This window comes from Telmatherina bonti (genome assembly GCF_933228915.1).
Source record: "Telmatherina bonti genome assembly, chromosome: 1".
NCBI lineage: Eukaryota > Metazoa > Chordata > Actinopteri > Atheriniformes > Telmatherinidae > Telmatherina > Telmatherina bonti.
Genome location: NC_136619.1, coordinates 43,107,159 through 43,127,059, shown reverse-complemented (window position 1 = coordinate 43,127,059; position 19,901 = coordinate 43,107,159). Strand labels below are relative to the sequence as shown.

At 49.6% G+C, this 19,901-nt stretch overlaps 2 protein-coding genes across 2 annotated transcripts; one reads left to right on the top strand and one right to left on the bottom strand.

The window, feature by feature from the left end:
• Positions 1 to 1,061: 1,061 nt before the first annotated feature.
• Positions 1,062 to 10,220, top strand: il17a/f1 (interleukin 17a/f1; the record flags this gene model as incomplete). The annotated part of the gene is made up of 2 exons (XM_079264923.1): positions 1,062 to 1,204; positions 9,977 to 10,220. The coding sequence occupies 2 exons, from the start codon at positions 1,062 to 1,064 to the stop codon at positions 10,218 to 10,220; spliced, it is 387 nt and encodes a 128-aa protein (XP_079121049.1).
• Positions 10,221 to 11,846: 1,626 nt separating this feature from the next.
• On the bottom strand, positions 11,847 to 15,680 carry LOC306774750 (stathmin-4-like; the record flags this gene model as incomplete). Its single annotated transcript, XM_079264911.1, has 7 exons — positions 11,847 to 11,979; positions 13,113 to 13,130; positions 13,232 to 13,396; positions 13,840 to 14,048; positions 14,709 to 14,804; positions 14,892 to 14,941; positions 15,619 to 15,680. 7 exons carry the CDS (start codon positions 15,678 to 15,680, stop codon positions 11,971 to 11,973), a joined length of 609 nt encoding a protein of 202 aa, XP_079121037.1. The 3' UTR covers positions 11,847 to 11,970.
• Positions 15,681 to 19,901: the final 4,221 nt, after the last annotated feature.

Here is a 19,901-nt window from a genome sequence, read left to right as displayed (position 1 = left end):
AGGCGGATCAAAGAGACGTGGATCCGGAAGGACAGGTGGTGACATCATCACAGGGCTGCAATCTTGTGCCGATCAAGATAAAAATCTGAGCGGCTAAAGCTGGAGTCCACCAGAACTTCTGCAGAGAAGAAGGAGAAGAAGACAATCGGCACATCACAGGTTGCAACAGCTCACTGATACCTGGAGACCACCTGAGCCTTGGGGGCCTTCATCCAACAAAGACACGCCTGGAGGTCTGAAAGAGCTGTAACGCGGGTCTGAAAGCAGTCCAAGCAGGAATCCAGTCCAGCAGCATGTCTCCCATGAGCTGCTCCTCCAGAATGACGGTGAGAAAACTTTAAGAGACTCTAGATGGTAAATCCACCATTATTTATCACATCTTCATCACCATCACTACCATGTTGCTAAGAGACCTCTATTTTCACCTGGACATGATGATGAAGACACTTCCTGTCAGACTTTCCACCAATCAGAGAGCTTAAACTGACGGTAACGTCCAATCAGGAGCAGCCAAAGATCAACAAGTGATGAGAAAAGCAGGAAAATAATGATCCTCTATGGCTGGAATAAAGCCAAGAAGACGTTTGGGATGCAGCTGAGGTGGAGGTGCTGCAGTGAGGACAGCAGGTAGATAGTAGCAGGAAGACGGGTGGAAACATGAAAACAGTGTGTGTGTGTGTGTGTGTGTTTCAGATGTGAGAGAATGATGTGTGTTTCCATGGAAACGTGATGTCTCCATGGAGACATCACATCTGCATGCTGACTGGGATTAAAAACTTCAGACTCTACAGGATCATTTACATTTTTAAAATAGTGCCATCTTCTACGTATCTATCTTCTACGTATCTATCTTCTACGTATCTATCTTCTACGTATCTATCTTCTACGTATCTATCTTCTATCTTACACCGTCTGTCCGTTCTATCTGTAGTGTTTTAAGTTTGAAGAAAGTTGTACGTAAATAACAGACCTGTGTTGTCCTCTCTCCTTAGATGGCCTGTGCTGTCCTGATGATGATGATGATGATGATGATGATGATGATGGTGAGAGACGCTGCAGCAATGCCAAAAACAACTAAATCCCACAGGAAGTCCTCTGATGGTGCAACAGTAGAAACCGTCCCCCTACTGCTGGACCCCAGTGCTCTGGTCCACCCCAACATCCGCCCCCTGGAGAACGTCTCGATCTCCCCGTGGACATACAAGTAAGACCCAAACAGATTAAAACAGAACCAAACACACCAGAACCAGAACCAGACCGACTCTGGTCTGGACATTGGACTGTAGTCTGATCTCTGGTCTCTGGTCTGGTCTCTGGCTTGGACTCTGGTCTGGTCTCTGGTCTGGACTGTGGTACGGTCTCTGGTCTGGTCTCTGCTCTGGTCTCTGGTCTGGTCTCTGGTCTGGACTGTGGTACAGTGTCTGGTCTGGTCTCTGCTCCGGACTGTGGTACAGTCTCTGGTCTGGTCTCTGGTCTGGACTGTGGTACAGTCTCTGGTCTGGTCTCTGGTCTGGACTGTGGTACAGTCTCTGCTCTGGGCTCTGGTCTGGTCTCTGGTCTGGGCTCTGGTCTGGGCTCTGGTCTGGACTGTGGTACAGTCTCTGGTCTGGTCTCTGGTCTGGACTGTGGTACAGTCTCTGCTCTGGGCTCTGGTCTGGTCTCTGGTCTGGACTGTGGTACAGTCTCTGGTCTGGTCTCTGGTCTGGTCTCTGGTCTGGGCTCTGGTCTGGACTGTGGTACAGTCTCTGGTCTGGTCTCTGGTCTGGACTGTGGTACGGTCTCTGGTCTGGTCTCTGGTCTGGTCTCTGGTCTGGGCTCTGGTCTGGGCTCTGGTCTGGACTGTGGTACAGTCTCTGGTTTGGTCTCTGGTCTGGACTGTGGTACAGTCTCTGGTCTGGTCTCTGCTCCGGACTGTGGTACAGTCTCTGGTCTGGTCTCTGGTCTGGACTGTGGTACAGTCTCTGGTCTGGTCTCTGCTCCGGACTGTGGTACAGTCTCTGGTCTGGTCTCTGCTCCGGACTGTGGTACAGTCTCTGGTCTGGTCTCTGCTCCGGACTGTGGTACAGTCTCTGGTCTGGTCTCTGGTCTGGACTGTGGTACAGTCTCTGGTCTGGACTGTGGTACAGTCTCTGGTCTGGTCTCTGGTCTGGACTGTGGTACGGTCTCTGGTCTGGTCTCTGCTCTGGGCTCTGGTCTGGTCTCTGGTCTGGACTGTGGTACAGTCTCTGGTCTGGTCTCTGGTCTGGTCTCTGCTCCAGACTGTGGTACAGTCTCTGGTCTGGTCTCTGCTCCGGACTGTGGTACAGTCTCTGGTCTGGTCTCTGGTCTGGTCTCTGGTCCAGACTGTGGTACAGTCTCTGGTCTGGTCTCTGGTCTGGACTGTGGTACAGTCTCTGGTCTGGTCTCTGGTCTGGACTGTGGTACAGTCTCTGGTCTGGTCTCTGGTCTGGACTGTGGTACAGTCTCTGGTCTGGTCTCTGGTCTGGTCTCTGGTCTGGACTGTGGTACAGTCTCTGGTCTGGTCTCTGCTCCGGACTGTGGTACAGTCTCTGGTCTGGTCTCTGGTCTGGTCTCTGGTCTGGACTGTGGTACAGTCTCTGGTCTGGTCTCTGGTCTGGACTGTGGTACAGTCTCTGGTCTGGTCTCTGGTCTGGTCTCTGCTCCAGACTGTGGTACAGTGTCTGGTCTGGTCTCTGCTCCGGACTGTGGTACAGTCTCTGGTCTGGTCTCTGCTCCAGACTGTGGTACAGTCTCTGGTCTGGTCTCTGGTCTGGTCTCTGCTCCAGACTGTGGTACAGTGTCTGGTCTGGTCTCTGCTCCGGACTGTGGTACAGTCTCTGGTCTGGTCTCTGCTCCAGACTGTGGTACAGTCTCTGGTCTGGTCTCTGGTCTGGTCTCTGCTCCAGACTGTGGTACAGTGTCTGGTCTGGTCTCTGCTCCGGACTGTGGTACAGTCTCTGGTCTGGTCTCTGCTCCGGACTGTGGTACAGTCTCTGGTCTAGTCTCTGCTCCAGACTGTGGTACAGTCTCTGGTCTGGTCTCTGCTCCAGACTGTGGTACAGTCTCTGGTCTGGTCTCTGCTCCAGACTGTGGTACAGTCTCTGGTCTGGTCTCTGCTCCGGACTGTGGTACAGTCTCTGGTCTGGTCTCTGCTCCGGACTGTGGTACAGTCTCTGGTCTGGTCTCTGGTCTGGACTGTCGTACAGTCTCTGGTCTGGTCTCTGCTCTGGACTGTGGTACAGTCTCTGGTCTGGTCTCTGCTCTGGACTCTGAATTGGACTCTAGTCTGAACTATGGTATGATTCCTGGTCTGGACTCAGATCTGAACTCTGGTCTATGGTCAGGACTTTGGTCCTTTCCTCTGGTCTGGTCTCTGCTCCGGACTGTGGTACAGTCTCTGGTCTGGTCTCTGGTCTGGACTGTGGTACAGTGTCTGGTCTGGTCTCTGCTCCAGACTGTGGTACAGTCTCTGGTCTAGTCTCTGCTCCAGACTGTGGTACAGTCTCTGGTCTGGTCTCTGCTCCGGACTGTGGTACAGTCTCTGGTCTGGTCTCTGCTCCGGACTGTGGTACAGTCTCTGGTCTAGTCTCTGCTCCAGACTGTGGTACAGTCTCTGGTCTGGTCTCTGCTCCGGACTGTGGTACAGTCTCTGGTCTAGTCTCTGCTCTGGACTCTGAATTGGACTCTAGTCTGAACTATGGTATGATTCCTGGTCTGGACTCAGATCTGAACTCTGGTCTATGGTCAGGACTTTGGTCCTTTCCTCTGGTCTGGTCTCTGCTCTGGAATCTGGTCTGTTAACTGGTCTGGTTTCTGGTCTTTGGTGTGGATTCTGCTCTGGATTCTGGTTTAGTCACTGGTCTGTACTCCGGTCTAGTGACAGATCTATCGCTTGTTAGAGACTAAGTATATCTGGTTAGAGACTGGACTATAACTGGTTAGAGACTGGACTGTAACTGGTTAGAGACTGGACTATAACTGGTTAGAGACTGGACTATAACTGGTTAGAGACTGGACTGTAACTGGTTAGAAACTGGACTATAACTGGTTAGAGACTGGACTACAACTGGTTAGAGACTGGACTATAACTGGTTAGAGACTGGACTGTAACTGGTTAGAGACTGGACTATAACTGGTTAGAGACTGGACTGTAACTGGTTAGAAACTGGACTATAACTGGTTAGAGACTGGACTGTAACTGGTTAGAGACTGGACTATAACTGGTTAGAGACTGGACTACAACTGGTTAGAGACTGGACTGTAACTGGTTAGAGACTGGACTACAACTGGTTAGAGACTGGACTGTAACTGGTTAGAGACTGGACTGTAACTGGTTAGAGACTGGACTACAACTGGTTAGAGACTGGACTGTAACTGGTTAGAGACTGGACTGTAACTGGTTAGAGACTGGACTACAACTGGTTAGAGACTGGACTGTAACTGGTTAGAGACTGAACTACAACTGGTTAGAGACTGGACTGTAACTGGTTAGAGACTGGACTGTAACTGGTTAGAGACTGGACTACAACTGGTTAGAGACTGGACTGTAACTGGTTAGAGACTGGACTGTAACTGGTTAGAGACTGGACTACAACTGGTTAGAGACTGGACTGTAACTGGTTAGAGACTGGACTGTAACTGGTTAGAGACTGGACTACAACTGGTTAGAGACTGGACTACAACTGGTTAGAGACTGAACTACAACTGGTTAGAGACTGGACTGCACCTGGTTAGAGACTGGACTGTGACTGGTTAGAGACTGGACTACAACTGGTTAGAGACTGGACTGTAACTGGTTAGAGACTGGACTATAACTGGTTAGAGACTGGACTGTAACTGGTTAGAGACTGGACTATAACTGGTTAGAGACTGGACTGTAACTGGTTAGAAACTGGACTATAACTGGTTAGAGACTGGACTACAACTGGTTAGAGACTGAACTACAACGTTAGAGACTGGACTGTAACTGGTTAGAGACTGGACTGTAACTGGTTAGAGACTGGACTACAACTGGTTAGAGACTGGACTGTAACTGGTTAGAGACTGGACTGTAACTGGTTAGAGACTGGACTACAACTGGTTAGAGACTGGACTGTAACTGGTTAGAGACTGGACTGTAACTGGTTAGAGACTGGACTACAACTGGTTAGAGACTGGACTGTAACTGGTTAGAGACTGAACTACAACTGGTTAGAGACTTGACTGTAACTGGTTAGAGACTGGACTGTAACTGGTTAGAGACTGGACTACAACTGGTTAGAGACTGGACTGTAACTGGTTAGAGACTGGACTGTAACTGGTTAGAGACTGGACTACAACTGGTTAGAGACTGGACTGTAACTGGTTAGAGACTGGACTGTAACTGGTTAGAGACTGGACTACAACTGGTTAGAGACTGGACTACAACTGGTTAGAGACTGAACTACAACTGGTTAGAGACTGGACTGTAACTGGTTAGAGACTGGACTGTGACTGGTTAGAGACTGGACTACAACTGGTTAGAGACTGGACTGTAACTGGTTAGAGACTGAACTACAACTGGTTAGAGACTGGACTGTAACTGGTTAGAGACTGGACTGTAACTGGTTAGAGACTGGACTACAACTGGTTAGAGACTGGACTGTAACTGGTTAGAGACTGGACTATAACTGGTTAGAGACTGGACTATAACTGGTTAGAGACTGGACTACAACTGGTTAGAGACTGAACTACAACTGGTTAGAGACTGGACTGTAACTGGTTAGAGACTGGACTGTAACTGGTTAGAGACTGGACTATAACTGGTTAGAGACTGGACTATAACTGGTTAGAGACTGGACTACAACTGGTTAGAGACTGAACTACAACTGGTTAGAGACTGGACTGTAACTGGTTAGAGACTGGACTGTAACTGGTTAGAGACTGGACTACAACTGGTTAGAGACTGAACTACAACTGGTTAGAGACTGGACTGTAACTGGTTAGAGACTGGACTATAACTGGTTAGAGACTGGACTATAACTGGTTAGAGACTGGACTATAACTGGTTAGAGACTGGACTGTAACTGGTTAGAAACTGGACTATAACTGGTTAGAGACTGGACTGTAACTGGTTAGAGACTGGACTATAACTGGTTAGAGACTGGACTGTAACTGGTTAGAAACTGGACTATAACTGGTTAGAGACTGGACTGTAACTGGTTAGAGACTGGACTATAACTGGTTAGAGACTGGACTATAACTGGTTAGAGACTGGACCGTAACTGGTTAGAGACTGGACTATAACTGGTTAGAAACTGGACCATAACTGGTTAGAGACTGGACTATAACTGGTTAGAGACTGGACTATAACTGGTTAGAGACTGGACCGTAACTGGTTAGAGACTGGACCGTAACTGGTTAGAGACTGGACTATAACTGGTTAGAAACTGGACTATAACTGGTTAGAGACTGGACCGTAACTGGTTAGAGACTGGACCGTAACTGGTTAGAGACTGGACTATAACTGGTTAGAAACTGGACTATAACTGGTTAGAGACTGGACTATAACTGGTTAGAGACTGGACTGTAACTGGTGAGAGACTGGACTACAACTGGTTAGAGACTGGACTGTAACTGGTTAGAGACTGGACTGTAACTGGTTAGAGTCTGAACTGTAACTGGTTAGAGACTGGACTGTAACTGGTTAGAGACTGGACTACAACTGGTTAGAGACTGAACTACAACTGGTTAGAGACTGGACTGTAACTGGTTAGAGACTGGACTGTAACTGGTTAGAGACTGGACTACAACTGGTTAGAGACTGGACTGTAACTGGTTAGAGACTGGACTGTAACTGGTTAGAGACTGGACTACAACTGGTTAGAGACTGAACTACAACTGGTTAGAGACTGGACTGTAACTGGTTAGAGACTGGACTGTAACTGGTTAGAGACTGGACTACAACTGGTTAGAGACTGGACTGTAACTGGTTAGAGACTGGACTATAACTGGTTAGAGACTGGACTATAACTGGTTAGAGACTGGACTACAACTGGTTAGAGACTGAACTACAACTGGTTAGAGACTGGACTGTAACTGGTTAGAGACTGGACTGTAACTGGTTAGAGACTGGACTACAACTGGTTAGAGACTGAACTACAACTGGTTAGAGACTGGACTGTAACTGGTTAGAGACTGGACTATAACTGGTTAGAGACTGGACTATAACTGGTTAGAGACTGGACTGTAACTGGTTAGAAACTGGACTGTAACTGGTTAGAGACTGGACTGTAACTGGTTAGAGACTGGACTATAACTGGTTAGAGACTGGACTGTAACTGGTTAGAAACTGGACTATAACTGGTTAGAGACTGGACTGTAACTGGTTAGAGACTGGACTATAACTGGTTAGAGACTGGACTATAACTGGTTAGAGACTGGACCGTAACTGGTTAGAGACTGGACTATAACTGGTTAGAAACTAGACCATAACTGGTTAGAGACTGGACTATAACTGGTTAGAGACTGGACCATAACTGGTTAGAGACTGGACTACAACTGGTTAGAGACTGGACTGTAACTGGTTAGAGACTGGACTGTAACTGGTTAGAAACTGGACTGTAACTGGTTAGAGACTGGACTGTAACTGGTTAGAGACTGGACTATAACTGGTTAGAGACTGGACCGTAACTGGTTAGAGACTGGACCGTAACTGGTTAGAGACTGGACTATAACTGGTTAGAGACTGGACTATAACTGGTTAGAGACTGGACTATAACTGGTTAGAGACTGGACTGTAACTGGTGAGAGACTGGACTACAACTGGTTAGAGACTGGACTGTAACTGGTTAGAGACTGGACTGTAACTGGTTAGAGACTGGACTATAACTGGTTAGAGACTGGACTGTAACTGGTTAGAGTCTGGACTATAACTGGTTAGAGACTGGACTGTAACTGGTTAGAGTCTGGACTATAACTGGTTAGAGACTGGACTGTAACTGGTTAGAGACTGGACTATAACTGGTTAGAGACTGGACTGTAACTGGTTAGAGACTGGACTATAACTGGTTAGAGACTGGACTGTAACTGGTTAGAGTCTGAACTGTAACTGGTGAGAGACTGGACTGTAACTGGTTAGAGACTGGACTATAACTGGTTAGAAAATGAACTGTAACTGGTTAGAGACTGGACTATAACTGGTTAGAGACTGGACTGTAACTGGTTAGAGTCTGAACTGTAACTGGTGAGAGACTGGACTGTAACTGGTTAGAGACTGGACTATAACTGGTTAGAAAATGAACTGTAACTGGTTAGAGTCTGGACTATAACTGGTTAGAGACTGGACTGTAACTGGTTAGAGTCTGGACTATAACTGGTTAGAGACTGGACTGTAACTGGTTAGAGACTGGACTGTAACTGGTTAGAGACTGGACTATAACTGATTAGAAAATGAACTGTAACTGGTTAGAGACTGGACTGTAACTGGTTAGAAAATGAACTGTAACTGGTTAGAGACTGGACTGTAACTGGTTAGAAAATGAACTGTAACTGGTTAGAGACTGGACTATAACTGGTTAGAAAATGAACTGTAACTGGTTAGAGACTGGACTGTAACTGGTTAGAGTCTGGACTATAACTGGTTAGAGACTGGACTGTAACTGGTTAGAGACTGGACTATAACTGGTTAGAGACTGGACTGTAACTGGTTAGAGACTGGACTATAACTGGTTAGAAAATGAACTGTAACTGGTTAGAGACTGGACTGTAACTGGTTAGAGACTGGACTGTAACTGGTTAGAGACTGGACTATAACTGGTTAGAAAATGAACTAACTGGTTAGAGACTGGACTGTAACTGGTTAGAGACTGGACTATAACTGGTTAGAAAATGAACTGTAACTGGTTAGAGACTGGACTATAACTGGTTAGAAAATGAACTGTAACTGGTTAGAGACTGGACTATAACTGGTTAGAAAATGAACTGTAACTGGTTAGAGACTGGACTGTAACTGGTTAGAGTCTGGACTATAACTGGTTAGAGACTGGACTGTAACTGGTTAGAGACTGGACTGTAACTGGTTAGAGACTGGACTGTAACTGGTTAGAGACTGGACTATAACTGGTTAGAGACTGGACTGTAACTGGTTAGAGACTGGACTATAACTGGTTAGAAAATGAACTGTAACTGGTTAGAGACTGGACTGTAACTGGTTAGAGACTGGACTATAACTGGTTAGAAAATGAACTGTAACTGGTTAGAGACTGGACTATAACTGGTTAGAAAATGAACTGTAACTGGTTAGAGACTGGACTATAACTGGTTAGAAAATGAACTGTAACTGGTTAGAGACTGGACTGTAACTGGTTAGAGACTGGACTATAACTGGTTAGAAAATGAACTGTAACTGGTTAGAGACTGGACTATAACTGGTTAGAAAATGAACTGTAACTGGTTAGAGACTGGACTATAACTGGTTAGAAAATGAACTGTAACTGGTTAGAGACTGGACTATAACTAGTTAGTGCCTGGTATGGTCGGCTGGTATCAGGGTTCTGGTTATTGATGTCAGACGCTAAAGACTTTTAAATTAATTATGTCAAATTGTGACAAAGTTATTTTTTGGTTTTGGACATAGACGAGTTTTCACGTTTGATAGCGTGGCATTAATATTTTGCGTAATTGAATTTATATAAGAAGTTGTCCGGAGCTCCGGCCTGAACTGTTTACCTGGATTTATACGTTTTTTAATCACAGCAAACAGATGCAAAAACTGTTGAGATTCTTGTGAATCATGCGAGAGATTCTAGCTTTGCACAGGTCATTGCTACACTTTTACTGGCTTTGTTCAGCTCATTATGAAGTTGAACTTCTCTTTTCATCCATGTACGTTCATCACAATCAGAACCAACCAGAACCAAACCCATCAGAACCAACTAGAACTCAACAAAAGAACCAAACTCTTGTAATATAGAAATGGAAGCCATGTTTAATGTGTTTGTCCTTCCTGTGTACACAGGTACACCAGCAACCACTCCTTCTTTCCGCCGGTGATGTCGGAGGCTCACTGTCTGCTGACTGGCTGTCTGGACCGAGAGGGGAAGGAGGACCAGAACTTGCGGTCTGTACCCATCAAGCACCAGATTCTGGTGCTGCGGCGGATCAAGGCGAGGGCGGGACATGAATACCACTTCCGCCTGGAGAGCCGCCTCATTGCAGTGGGATGCACCTGCGTACGACCCACGGTTCACTTGCAGCAATGACCTGTCTACTTCTGTATGGAAGCCCAACTGGACCAAAATAAAACTATTACGATACTTAAGATGAACAAGAACAAAAAAGGTCTATAATGAAGATGTTTCTGTGGCAGATTATGATGTCATCATTAATGTGATGATGTCATCCTGCTTTTTACATATTTCTTGTATTTTACAGCAAGTGAAAAACTACAGACTGACCAGTCTTCTTCCACCATGCTTCTTATTTATGCTTTATGAATTTCAGCAGGTATTTATGTATTTATTTTGTTTTCCATCAATAAAAACAAACTGAAGTAAAGTGCTGTTCTTTTATTCTTGGAATTAAAATATATTGTGATTTCCGTACACGACACGTCACACCGAAAAGCAGCTGTAACACCCTACACACACTTCTGCGCACACACACACACGAATGCGGAAGCAGTTTTTCCTCGATGTGGGACAGAAATGCCTCATTAATGGACTTCTTACATGTTTGTGCCCAACCCAGTTCACATAGGAAGCATGAATGTGAGTTCTGGTTCTGGTTCACGGGTTTAAAACCAAACACAGAATCTGGACAGTGGGTTTGGCTGGGAATCAGGTTTCGGCTACAGGAGAATTTACTGGAGAAACAAATCAGTTTTTCTAAATTAATCAGATTATTTTTTTTACAAAAAATAACTAAACTAAATGTAGTTTTCCAACATGGAGGGTTCAGAGAGGGTCTATGGTCTCAGGACCGGTCCAAACAACCTCCATGTCCACAGAACCACCTCCAGGACTCACAGACAACAGGAAACGCCGGAGACATGATGGCGACAGGATGGAGGCGTGATGGAGACAGGATGGCGACAGGATGGAGGCGTGATGGAGACAGGATGGCGACAGGATGGAGGCGTGATGGAGACAGGATGGAGGCGTGATGGAGACAGGATGGAGGCGTGACGGAGGCGTGATGGAGACAGGATGGAGGCGTGATGGAGACAGGATGGAGGCGTGACGGAGGCGTGATGGAGACAGGATGGCGACAGGATGGAGGCGTGATGGAGGCGTGATGGAGACAGGATGGAGGCGTGATGGAGACAGGATGGAGGCGTGATGGAGACAGGATGGAGGCGTGACGGAGCGTCTCTGGAGGAAACAGAAGCGGATCTGTTACTGTCAGGAAAAAGCCGTGGACGTCTCCACAGACGGCATCTCCACAGTCCTCTAATGTCCTGAATATTTCTGAAGGTTTGGTTCCATCCGGGTCCAGCCGATGTTCGGAGCCAGAAGCCACCAGGATGGAAAAGTGGTTTCAGAGCAGGCGGGACTCGTCTCGCCTTGTTTGGTTCTGTCCGACAGACGCCGTCAGATGTCGCTGAGCTGTCCAGAAGATGGCGCCGTTTCTCCTGGCTGTAAATCAGCAGCGCCGTGTTGGGATCCAGTTCCTGTTGGATCTAATCAGGTTGGGATGATGATGTGCACAAAGTCTCACATATACATGACCACGCTGGCACTGTTGGCATGGCAACAAAGCACAGTAAAACCCCTGCAAACCGCCTAGCGACGACTGAATCTGCAGGCGTCTGGTTATGAAGAGTTTATCTCGTAGTACAGAGGACGTTGGGCAGCTGGACATGCCCTCAGTCCTCCTCTTTCTTCTTTTCTCAGTCTTTTCATTGTCAGGTCTTCCAGGTGGAGCAGCTCCAGTTTTCTGGTCCATAAATCCGCTCAACAACCGTCAGAAATGGCTTCCAAATAAGGTTCAGCTTGTGTTGTGATCAGGCCATCAAGACACCTGCAGGCAGAGAGCAGAGGGGAGGGTTAGCACCTGATGCTATCGACAAATGTTCCTCCATCAGCTGTTGTCATATCGAGGACCACATGTCTGCAGCCTGCTGACGGATGATTTATGGTTAAATAAATGTGTTTTAATTAATTTTTTTTTATCTGGAAATGCTCTCAGGCTGTGGCTTCTGCAGTGGGTTGTTTTAGCTGCATTTCTGTCACCGGAGAACGACGGAACACCTACACACGGCAGCGGCAAAAACGTTTTGCGCTGATGAGGTGGTTTTCTCACATGTCCGTGTGGAAGTGTGTTGCTAATCGTAGGGGTCATGTGACCTGCTCATGTCAGGCAAACGTACTTCTGGATGACTTCTGTCATCTTCAACCAAAGAATCTGCTATAAACATGACATTGTTTCAGATCAATCGGTGGATCTTAAATGGATTCAAACCAAATCTGATCGTAACTTAATCGGTGATGTCTTCAAATATCAAACTGACAGTCATGAAATCAATACAATATTGATCTGCACGGCTACTAAACATCAAGCTCCGACTGATGCTCGTACGTAATTTGTTTCAAGCTTGGATATCCGTCACTTGACACAGAAAACACAGAAAAACCACTGGAAACCACCGAGGGCAGCAATGAGTTGTGCAGCTGACACACAACCAGAGAAGAAGAAGAGGAAAAGGAGAAGCCACTAACTATTAAAAAAAAAAAAAAAAACAGAGAAGAGTAATCTGCAACAAAGTTTTGTGTTTTTTTCTTCTTCTGGTGTTTAAAACAACTTTACAGCAGTGCATTTCCACTACCAACGGCTGTCAGAAAGTTGATCTCAGCACTGCCCCTAGTGGACGAACTAACCACGGCAACATAAGGGACGGGTGGAAGTATGGGGACGTCCGACATTGTTTGAGACGGACACTTCCGGTCTGTTGACGTGAACGTGGCAAATCTGAGGGTGAAAGCTTTGTAAAAGATAGTCTCTGTATGAGCTCAACAGCGTCGACCGGCATGTTCTGCAGTCAGTACAACTAGATTTGACGGTAAATATTTCAGCATCAGTTTGGTTTGGCTACATTCGCCGCTACCTGCTAGCCTCGCCATAAAACCTGCCCCTCGTGACGGCCTGATCCTCACCTCCACACTGTGCTTGTCCTGAAAAACAGAGAAAAAACAAACTTTCATGAGCAAATCAGAATCCTGAATCAGACTGGCTGGTTGTGGGCGGAGTCTGCCGGCATAACTCTTGTCCTCACCTCCTCTTGTAACTTGTCATGCGCGGCGTTCAGGTGCATCTGCCGCAGCTCCTTGTCAGCGTCGGCACGATGCTCCTGACACTCTTTGGTCAAAGCTTTCTGAGCAACTTCCCGCTCGTGCTCCCGCCTCTCGGCCAGGTGCTTCAGCAGCTCCGCCTCCTGACACTAGAGGGAGTCAGAGCGCAGGTGAAGCTTGTGATCGGAAATTCAACTTTTATGGTCTTCATATAGAATCACCATCAGAAAATTCCTTCAAAAGACATGAATGCAGAGAAAATGTGTTTAAACCAGCAGAAAATCAGCCTTTTAATCAGTTTCCGGAGCAGCAGTTCATTAAACTTTATCTTCGGAATGAGACAAAACTTCCTGTTTGGTTCAGGAACACTATCCGGAAGACATGAAACCCCAAAATTTAGCTTTATTTATTTTATTTATTTATGTCTGGAATTTTATTTTATAAACAAAAACACAAAAAGTTTAAAAAACAAAACCTGATGTGGACAAAACAGGAATTATTTATTTTTACTTAAAAAAAAACCTTCATCGGACCCTCTGCTGCGCCGGTTTCTCCCAGACCTTCCTCCTCTGGTGTAGACCAGTTTTCTCACCTTCCTCCTCTCCTGAGCAGCGTCCAGTTTCTTCTGGATCTCCTCCAGCGATGGTTTCTGCCGGGGCGGCGTGGTGGCCCTCAGCTCGGGGCTCCCGTCGAAGGTGGGCGGCTTCAGGATGACCTCGAAGGCCTGACCGCTCGCCCGCTTGCTGAGCTCGATCACCTCCATGTCACGGATGTTGCACAGGTTCAGGTCCACTACGCCTGCTGCAATGATGAGCGAGAGCGTCAATGAGAGATGGCGTTCCTGGTCTGAACCAGAACTGCTCCAGTCCTCCACCAGACAAGAGACTGATCCACCAGACAGAAGGCTGATAGCTGAGAGACTCTCAGTCCATGCTGGGATTGGGGTCAGTTTTTCAGCACTGGACTGAGGGAGCTACAAAAACATCTGCTGAACCACTAAATTGGAACAATTTGCAACACAGCTGATCAGTTTTCAGATATTTAAACATTTTGAGACTTTTTGCATCATTTTATGGTAAAAACACTGTTGAGTAGTCTTCTGCCCTCTGGTGGACACTTTCTGAACTGCATGCTTTACATAACATTTGTTTACCATAAACAAAACTTACTATTGCAAATACTTTAAAAGGAATCATTAAACACTTCATTTATTCATTCATCATCCTAACTGCTTAGTCTGATGAAGGGTGGCGGGGAAGCTGGAGCCTATCCCAGCAGTCTTTGGGCGAAAGGCAGGGTACACCCTGAACAGCTCGCCAGTCCATCACATTAAACTTATTTTTTCCTCGTTGTTTCTTTATACAATTTATCTTTCAGGTCACAATCCTGAATCTAAAACCATCCTGACAAGCTTCAGGTGAAGTCAGGATTATTCTACAAGCTCCAAGGCGGGATGCTCACCGTCCTTCTTGTCCTCTGCCGGCTCTCTGGGGTCTGGCAGGATGCAGGAGCAGAAGATGGACACCAGGGGGAGCTCGCGCACCTTCTGTCTGTAAGCTGAAACACCCAGAAACAAAATGTTTGTTAAAACTGCAGCAGAGACTCAAAGTGAAGAGATTCTGTCACCAAACAATGAGCTTTTACCTGCGAGAGTCATTCTGCTGCTGTTCTGACGGGTGAGGTAGAATCTGTTCCTGAAAACACACAACAGCAGCAGGTCAGCATGGGAACCAGTCCACACACCTGCTGCTTTACTGGGATCAGTGGGAAAAGCCACATTCAGCTGTCTGAACGTGTCTGCCTGCCGTTTGGGCTTAAAGGTCAGGTTTAGCTCACGACGCAGCTTTTTCTGACTCTGTGAGTCATTCATAGCAGAAAATAGTCCAGCCGAAGCACGGAGCATGAATCACCGCCTCTCAGCTGCAGGAGCCAAAACAAAGAACAGATCTGCAGAGTAAGCTGAGAGGATGGTGGTTCACATGCAGCCCCGAAGCTGCTGCTGCACCAGCATAAGAACCGGGTCAGAACTGGTCTTACTGGTCCCATCCATCCAGGAAAACATCTGGATTCAGACGGGTTTTAGGAGGAAAGGAAACATTCAGCCACTCAAACCTCAAACAAGTTCAGTCTGCAGCTGCAGAAAAGTCCTGCTGTTCAGGTGATGCTGACAGATGATGTCATCACTCAGCTTCACCTGAACAACAGGAGAAACGACAGGAGAAGAAGAAGAAGAGATGCAGCGGAGAGGAAGGAGATATGAAGGAGTGATGAAGAAGAGATGCAGCGGAGAGGAAGGAGAGATGGAGTGAAGAAGAAATGAAGAAGTGAAGAAGAGATGAAGAAGATGCCGAGACGGTTCAGAGAAACTCACCCTGCAGCTTCGCCTCCGTCCTCTGAAGATCTGCAGCTCAGCAGCATCAGCAGCTGCTGCATGACATCATCCCAAAGCGCTCCGATTGGCCTGCAGAGATGCTGAGCTGTGATTGGTCGAGGAGGAGGAGGAGGAGGAGGAGGAGGAGGAGGAGGAGGAGGAGGTTTACTTCTGAGGAATCCTCCTCACCAACTGAAAGTTGAAGATTTTAATGGAAATAAAATATAAAACATCTTCAGAAGCTTCTTCATCCTGGAAACCAGACGTCACGTATCGTCCTGTCCTCCATCAGGTCCTCCTGTCCTCCACCCTGTCCTCCATCAGGTCCTCCTGTCCTCCACCCTGTCCTCCATCAGGTCCTCCTGTCCTCCATCAGGTCCTCCTGTCCTCCACCCTGTCCTCCATCAGGTCCTCCTGTCCTCCACCCTGTCCTCCATCAGGTCCTCCTGTCCTCCATCAGGTCCTCCTGTCCTCCACCCTGTCCTCCATCAGGTCCTCCTGTCCTCCATCAGGTCCTCCTGTCCTCCACCCTGTCCTCCATCAGGTCCTCCTGTCCTCCACCCTGTCCTCCATCAGGTCCTCCTGTCCTCCACCCTGTCCTCCATCAGGTCCTCCTGTCCTCCATCAGGTCCTCCTGTCCTCCACCCTGTCCTCCATCAGGTCCTCCTGTCCTCCATCAGGTCCTCCTGTCCTCCACCCTGTCCTCCATCAGGTCCTCCTGTCCTCCACCCTGTCCTCCATCAGGTCCTCCTGTCCTCCATCAGGTCCTCCTGTCCTCCACCCTGTCCTCCATCAGGTCCTCCTGTCCTCCATCAGGTCCTCCTGTCCTCCACCCTGTCCTCCATCAGGTCCTCCTGTCCTCCATCAGGTCCTCCTGTTCACCACCCTGTCCTCCATCAGGTCCTCCTGTCCTCCATCAGGTCCTCCTGTTCACCACCCTGTCCTCCATCAGGTCCTCCTGTCCTCCATCAGGTCCTCCTGTTCACCACCCTGTCCTCCATCAGGTCCTCCTGTCCTCCATCAGGTCCTCCTGTCCTCCATCAGGTCCTCCTGTTCACCACCCTGTCCTCCATCAGGTCCTCCTGTTCACCACCCTGTCCTCCATCAGGTCCTCCTGTCCTCCACCCTGTCCTCCATCAGGTCCTCCTGTCCTCCATCAGGTCCTCCTGTCCTCCACCCTGTCCTCCATCAGGTCCTCCTGTCCTCCATCAGGTCCTCCTGTTCACCACCCTGTCCTCCATCAGGTCCTCCTGTCCTCCACCCTGTCCTCCATCAGGTCCTCCTGTCCTCCACCCTGTCCTCCATCAGGTCCTCCTGTCCTCCACCCTGTCCTCCATCAGGTCCTCCTGTCCTCCATCAGGTCCTCCTGTCCTCCATCAGGTCCTCCTGTCCTCCACCCTGTCCTCCATCAGGTCCTCCTGTCCTCCACCCTGTCCTCCATCAGGTCCTCCTGTCCTCCATCAGGTCCTCCTGTCCTCCACCCTGTCCTCCATCAGGTCCTCCTGTCCTCCATCAGGTCCTCCTGTCCTCCACCCTGTCCTCCATCAGGTCCTCCTGTCCTCCATCAGGTCCTCCTGTTCTCCACCCTGTCCTCCATCAGGTCCTCCTGTCCTCCATCAGGTCCTCCTGTCCTCCACCCTGTCCTCCATCAGGTCCTCCTGTCCTCCATCAGGTCCCCCTGTCCTCCACCCTGTCCTCCATCAGGTCCTCCTGTCCTCCACCAGGTCCTCCTGTCCTCCATCAGGTCCTCCTGTTCTCCACCCTGTCCTCCATCAGGTCCTCCTGTCCTCCATCAGGTCCTCCTGTCCTCCACCCTGTCCTCCTGTCCTCCACCCTGTCCTCCATCAGGTCCTCCTGTCCTCCATCAGGTCCTCCTGTTCACCACCCTGTCCTCCATCAGGTCCTCCTGTCCTCCACCCTGTCCTCCATCAGGTCCTCCTGTCCTCCATCAGGTCCTCCTGTCCTCCACCCTGTCCTCCATCAGGTCCTCCTGTCCTCCATCAGGTCCTCCTGTTCACCACCCTGTCCTCCATCAGGTCCTCCTGTTCACCACCCTGTCCTCCATCAGGTCCTCCTGTCCTCCATCAGGTCCTCCATCAGGTCCTCCTGTCCTCCATCAGGTCCTCCTGTCCTCCATCAGGTCCTCCTGTCCTCCACCCTGTCCTCCTGTCCTCCACCCTGTCCTCCATCAGGTCCTCCTGTCCTCCATCAGGTCCTCCATCAGGTCCTCCTGTCCTCCACCCTGTCCTCCATCAGGTCCTCCTGTTCTCCACCCTGTCCTCCATCAGGTCCTCCTGTCCTCCACCCTGTCCTCCATCAGGTCCTCCTGTCCTCCATCAGGTCCTCCTGTCCTCCACCCTGTCCTCCATCAGGTCCTCCTGTCCTCCACCCTGTCCTCCATCAGGTCCTCCTGTTCTCCACCCTGTCCTCCATCAGGTCCTCCTGTCCTCCACCAGGTCCTCCTGTCCTCCATCAGGTCCTCCTGTCCTCCACCCTGTCCTCCATCAGGTCCCCCTGTCCTCCACCCTGTCCTCCATCAGGTCCTCCTGTTCTCCACCCTGTCCTCCATCAGGTCCTCCTGTCCTCCACCCTGTCCTCCATCAGGTCCTCCTGTCCTCCACCCTGTCCTCCATCAGGTCCTCCTGTCCTCCACCCTGTCCTCCTGTCCTCCACCCTGTCCTCCATCAGGTCCTCCTGTCCTCCATCAGGTCCTCCTGTTCTCCACCCTGTCCTCCATCAGGTCCTCCTGTCCTCCATCAGGTCCTCCTGTCCTCCATCAGGTCCTCCTGTCCTCCACCCTGTCCTCCATCAGGTCCTCCTGTCCTCCATCAGGTCCTCCTGTCCTCCACCCTGTCCTCCATCAGGTCCTCCTGTCCTCCATCAGGTCCTCCTGTTCACCACCCTGTCCTCCATCAGGTCCTCCTGTCCACCACCCTGTCCTCCATCAGGTCCTCCTGTCCTCCATCAGGTCCTCCTGTCCTCCACCCTGTCCTCCATCAGGTCCTCCTGTCCTCCATCAGGTCCTCCTGTCCTCCATCAGGTCCTCCTGTTCACCACCCTGTCCTCCATCAGGTCCTCCTGTCCTCCATCAGGTCCTCCTGTTCACCACCCTGTCCTCCATCAGGTCCTCCTGTCCTCCATCAGGTCCTCCATCAGGTCCTCCTGTCCTCCATCAGGTCCTCCTGTCCTCCACCCTGTCCTCCATCAGGTCCTCCACCCTGTCCTCCTGTCCTCCATCAGGTCCTCCTGTTCTCCACCCTGTCCTCCATCAGGTCCTCCTGTCCTCCATCAGGTCCTCCTGTTCTCCACCCTGTCCTCCATCAGGTCCTCCTGTCCTCCATCAAGTCCTCCACCCTGTCCTCCATCAGGTCCTCCTGTCCTCCACCCTGTCCTCCATCAGGTTCTCCAGCCTGTCCTCCATCAGGTCCTCCTGTCCTCCACCCTGTCCTCCACCAGGTCCTCCACCCTGTCCTCCATCAGGTCCTCCTGTCCTCCACCCTGTCCTCCATCAAGTCCTCCACCAGGTCCTCCATCAGGTTCTCCAGCCTGTCCTCCATCAGGTCCTCCTGTCCTCCATCAAGTCCTCCACCCTGTCCTCCATCAAGTCCTCCACCAGGTCCTCCATCAGGTCCTCCACCCTGTCCTCCTGTCCTCCATCAGGTCCTCCCTTCCTCCATCAAGTCCTCCACCCTGTCCTCCATCAGGTCCTCCACCCTGTCCTCCTGTCCTCCATCAGGTTCTCCACCAGGTCCTCCTGTCCTCCATCAGGTCCTCCTGTCCTCCATCAGGTCCTCCTGTTCTCCACCCTGTCCTCCATCAGGTCCTCCTGTCCTCCACCCTGTCCTCCAGTTCTCCACCCTGTCCTCCATCAGGTCCTCCTGTCCTCCATCAGGTCCTCCTGTTCTCCACCCTGTCCTCCATCAGGTCCTCCTGTCCTCCATCAGGTCCTCCATCAAGTCCTCCACCAGGTCCTCCACCCTGTCCTCCATCAGGTCCTCCTGTCCTCCACCCTGTCCTCCATCAGGTCCTCCTGTTCTCCACCCTGTCCTCCATCAGGTCCTCCTGTCCTCCATCAGGTCCTCCATCAAGTCCTCCACCAGGTCCTCCACCCTGTCCTCCATCAAGTCCTCCACCCTGTCCTCCATCAGGTTCTCCAGCCTGTCCTCCATCAGGTCCTCCTGTCCTCCACCCTGTCCTCCATCAAGTCCTCCATCAGGTTCTCCAGCCTGTCCTCCATCAGGTCCTCCTGTCCTCCATCAAGTCCTCCACCCTGTCCTCCATCA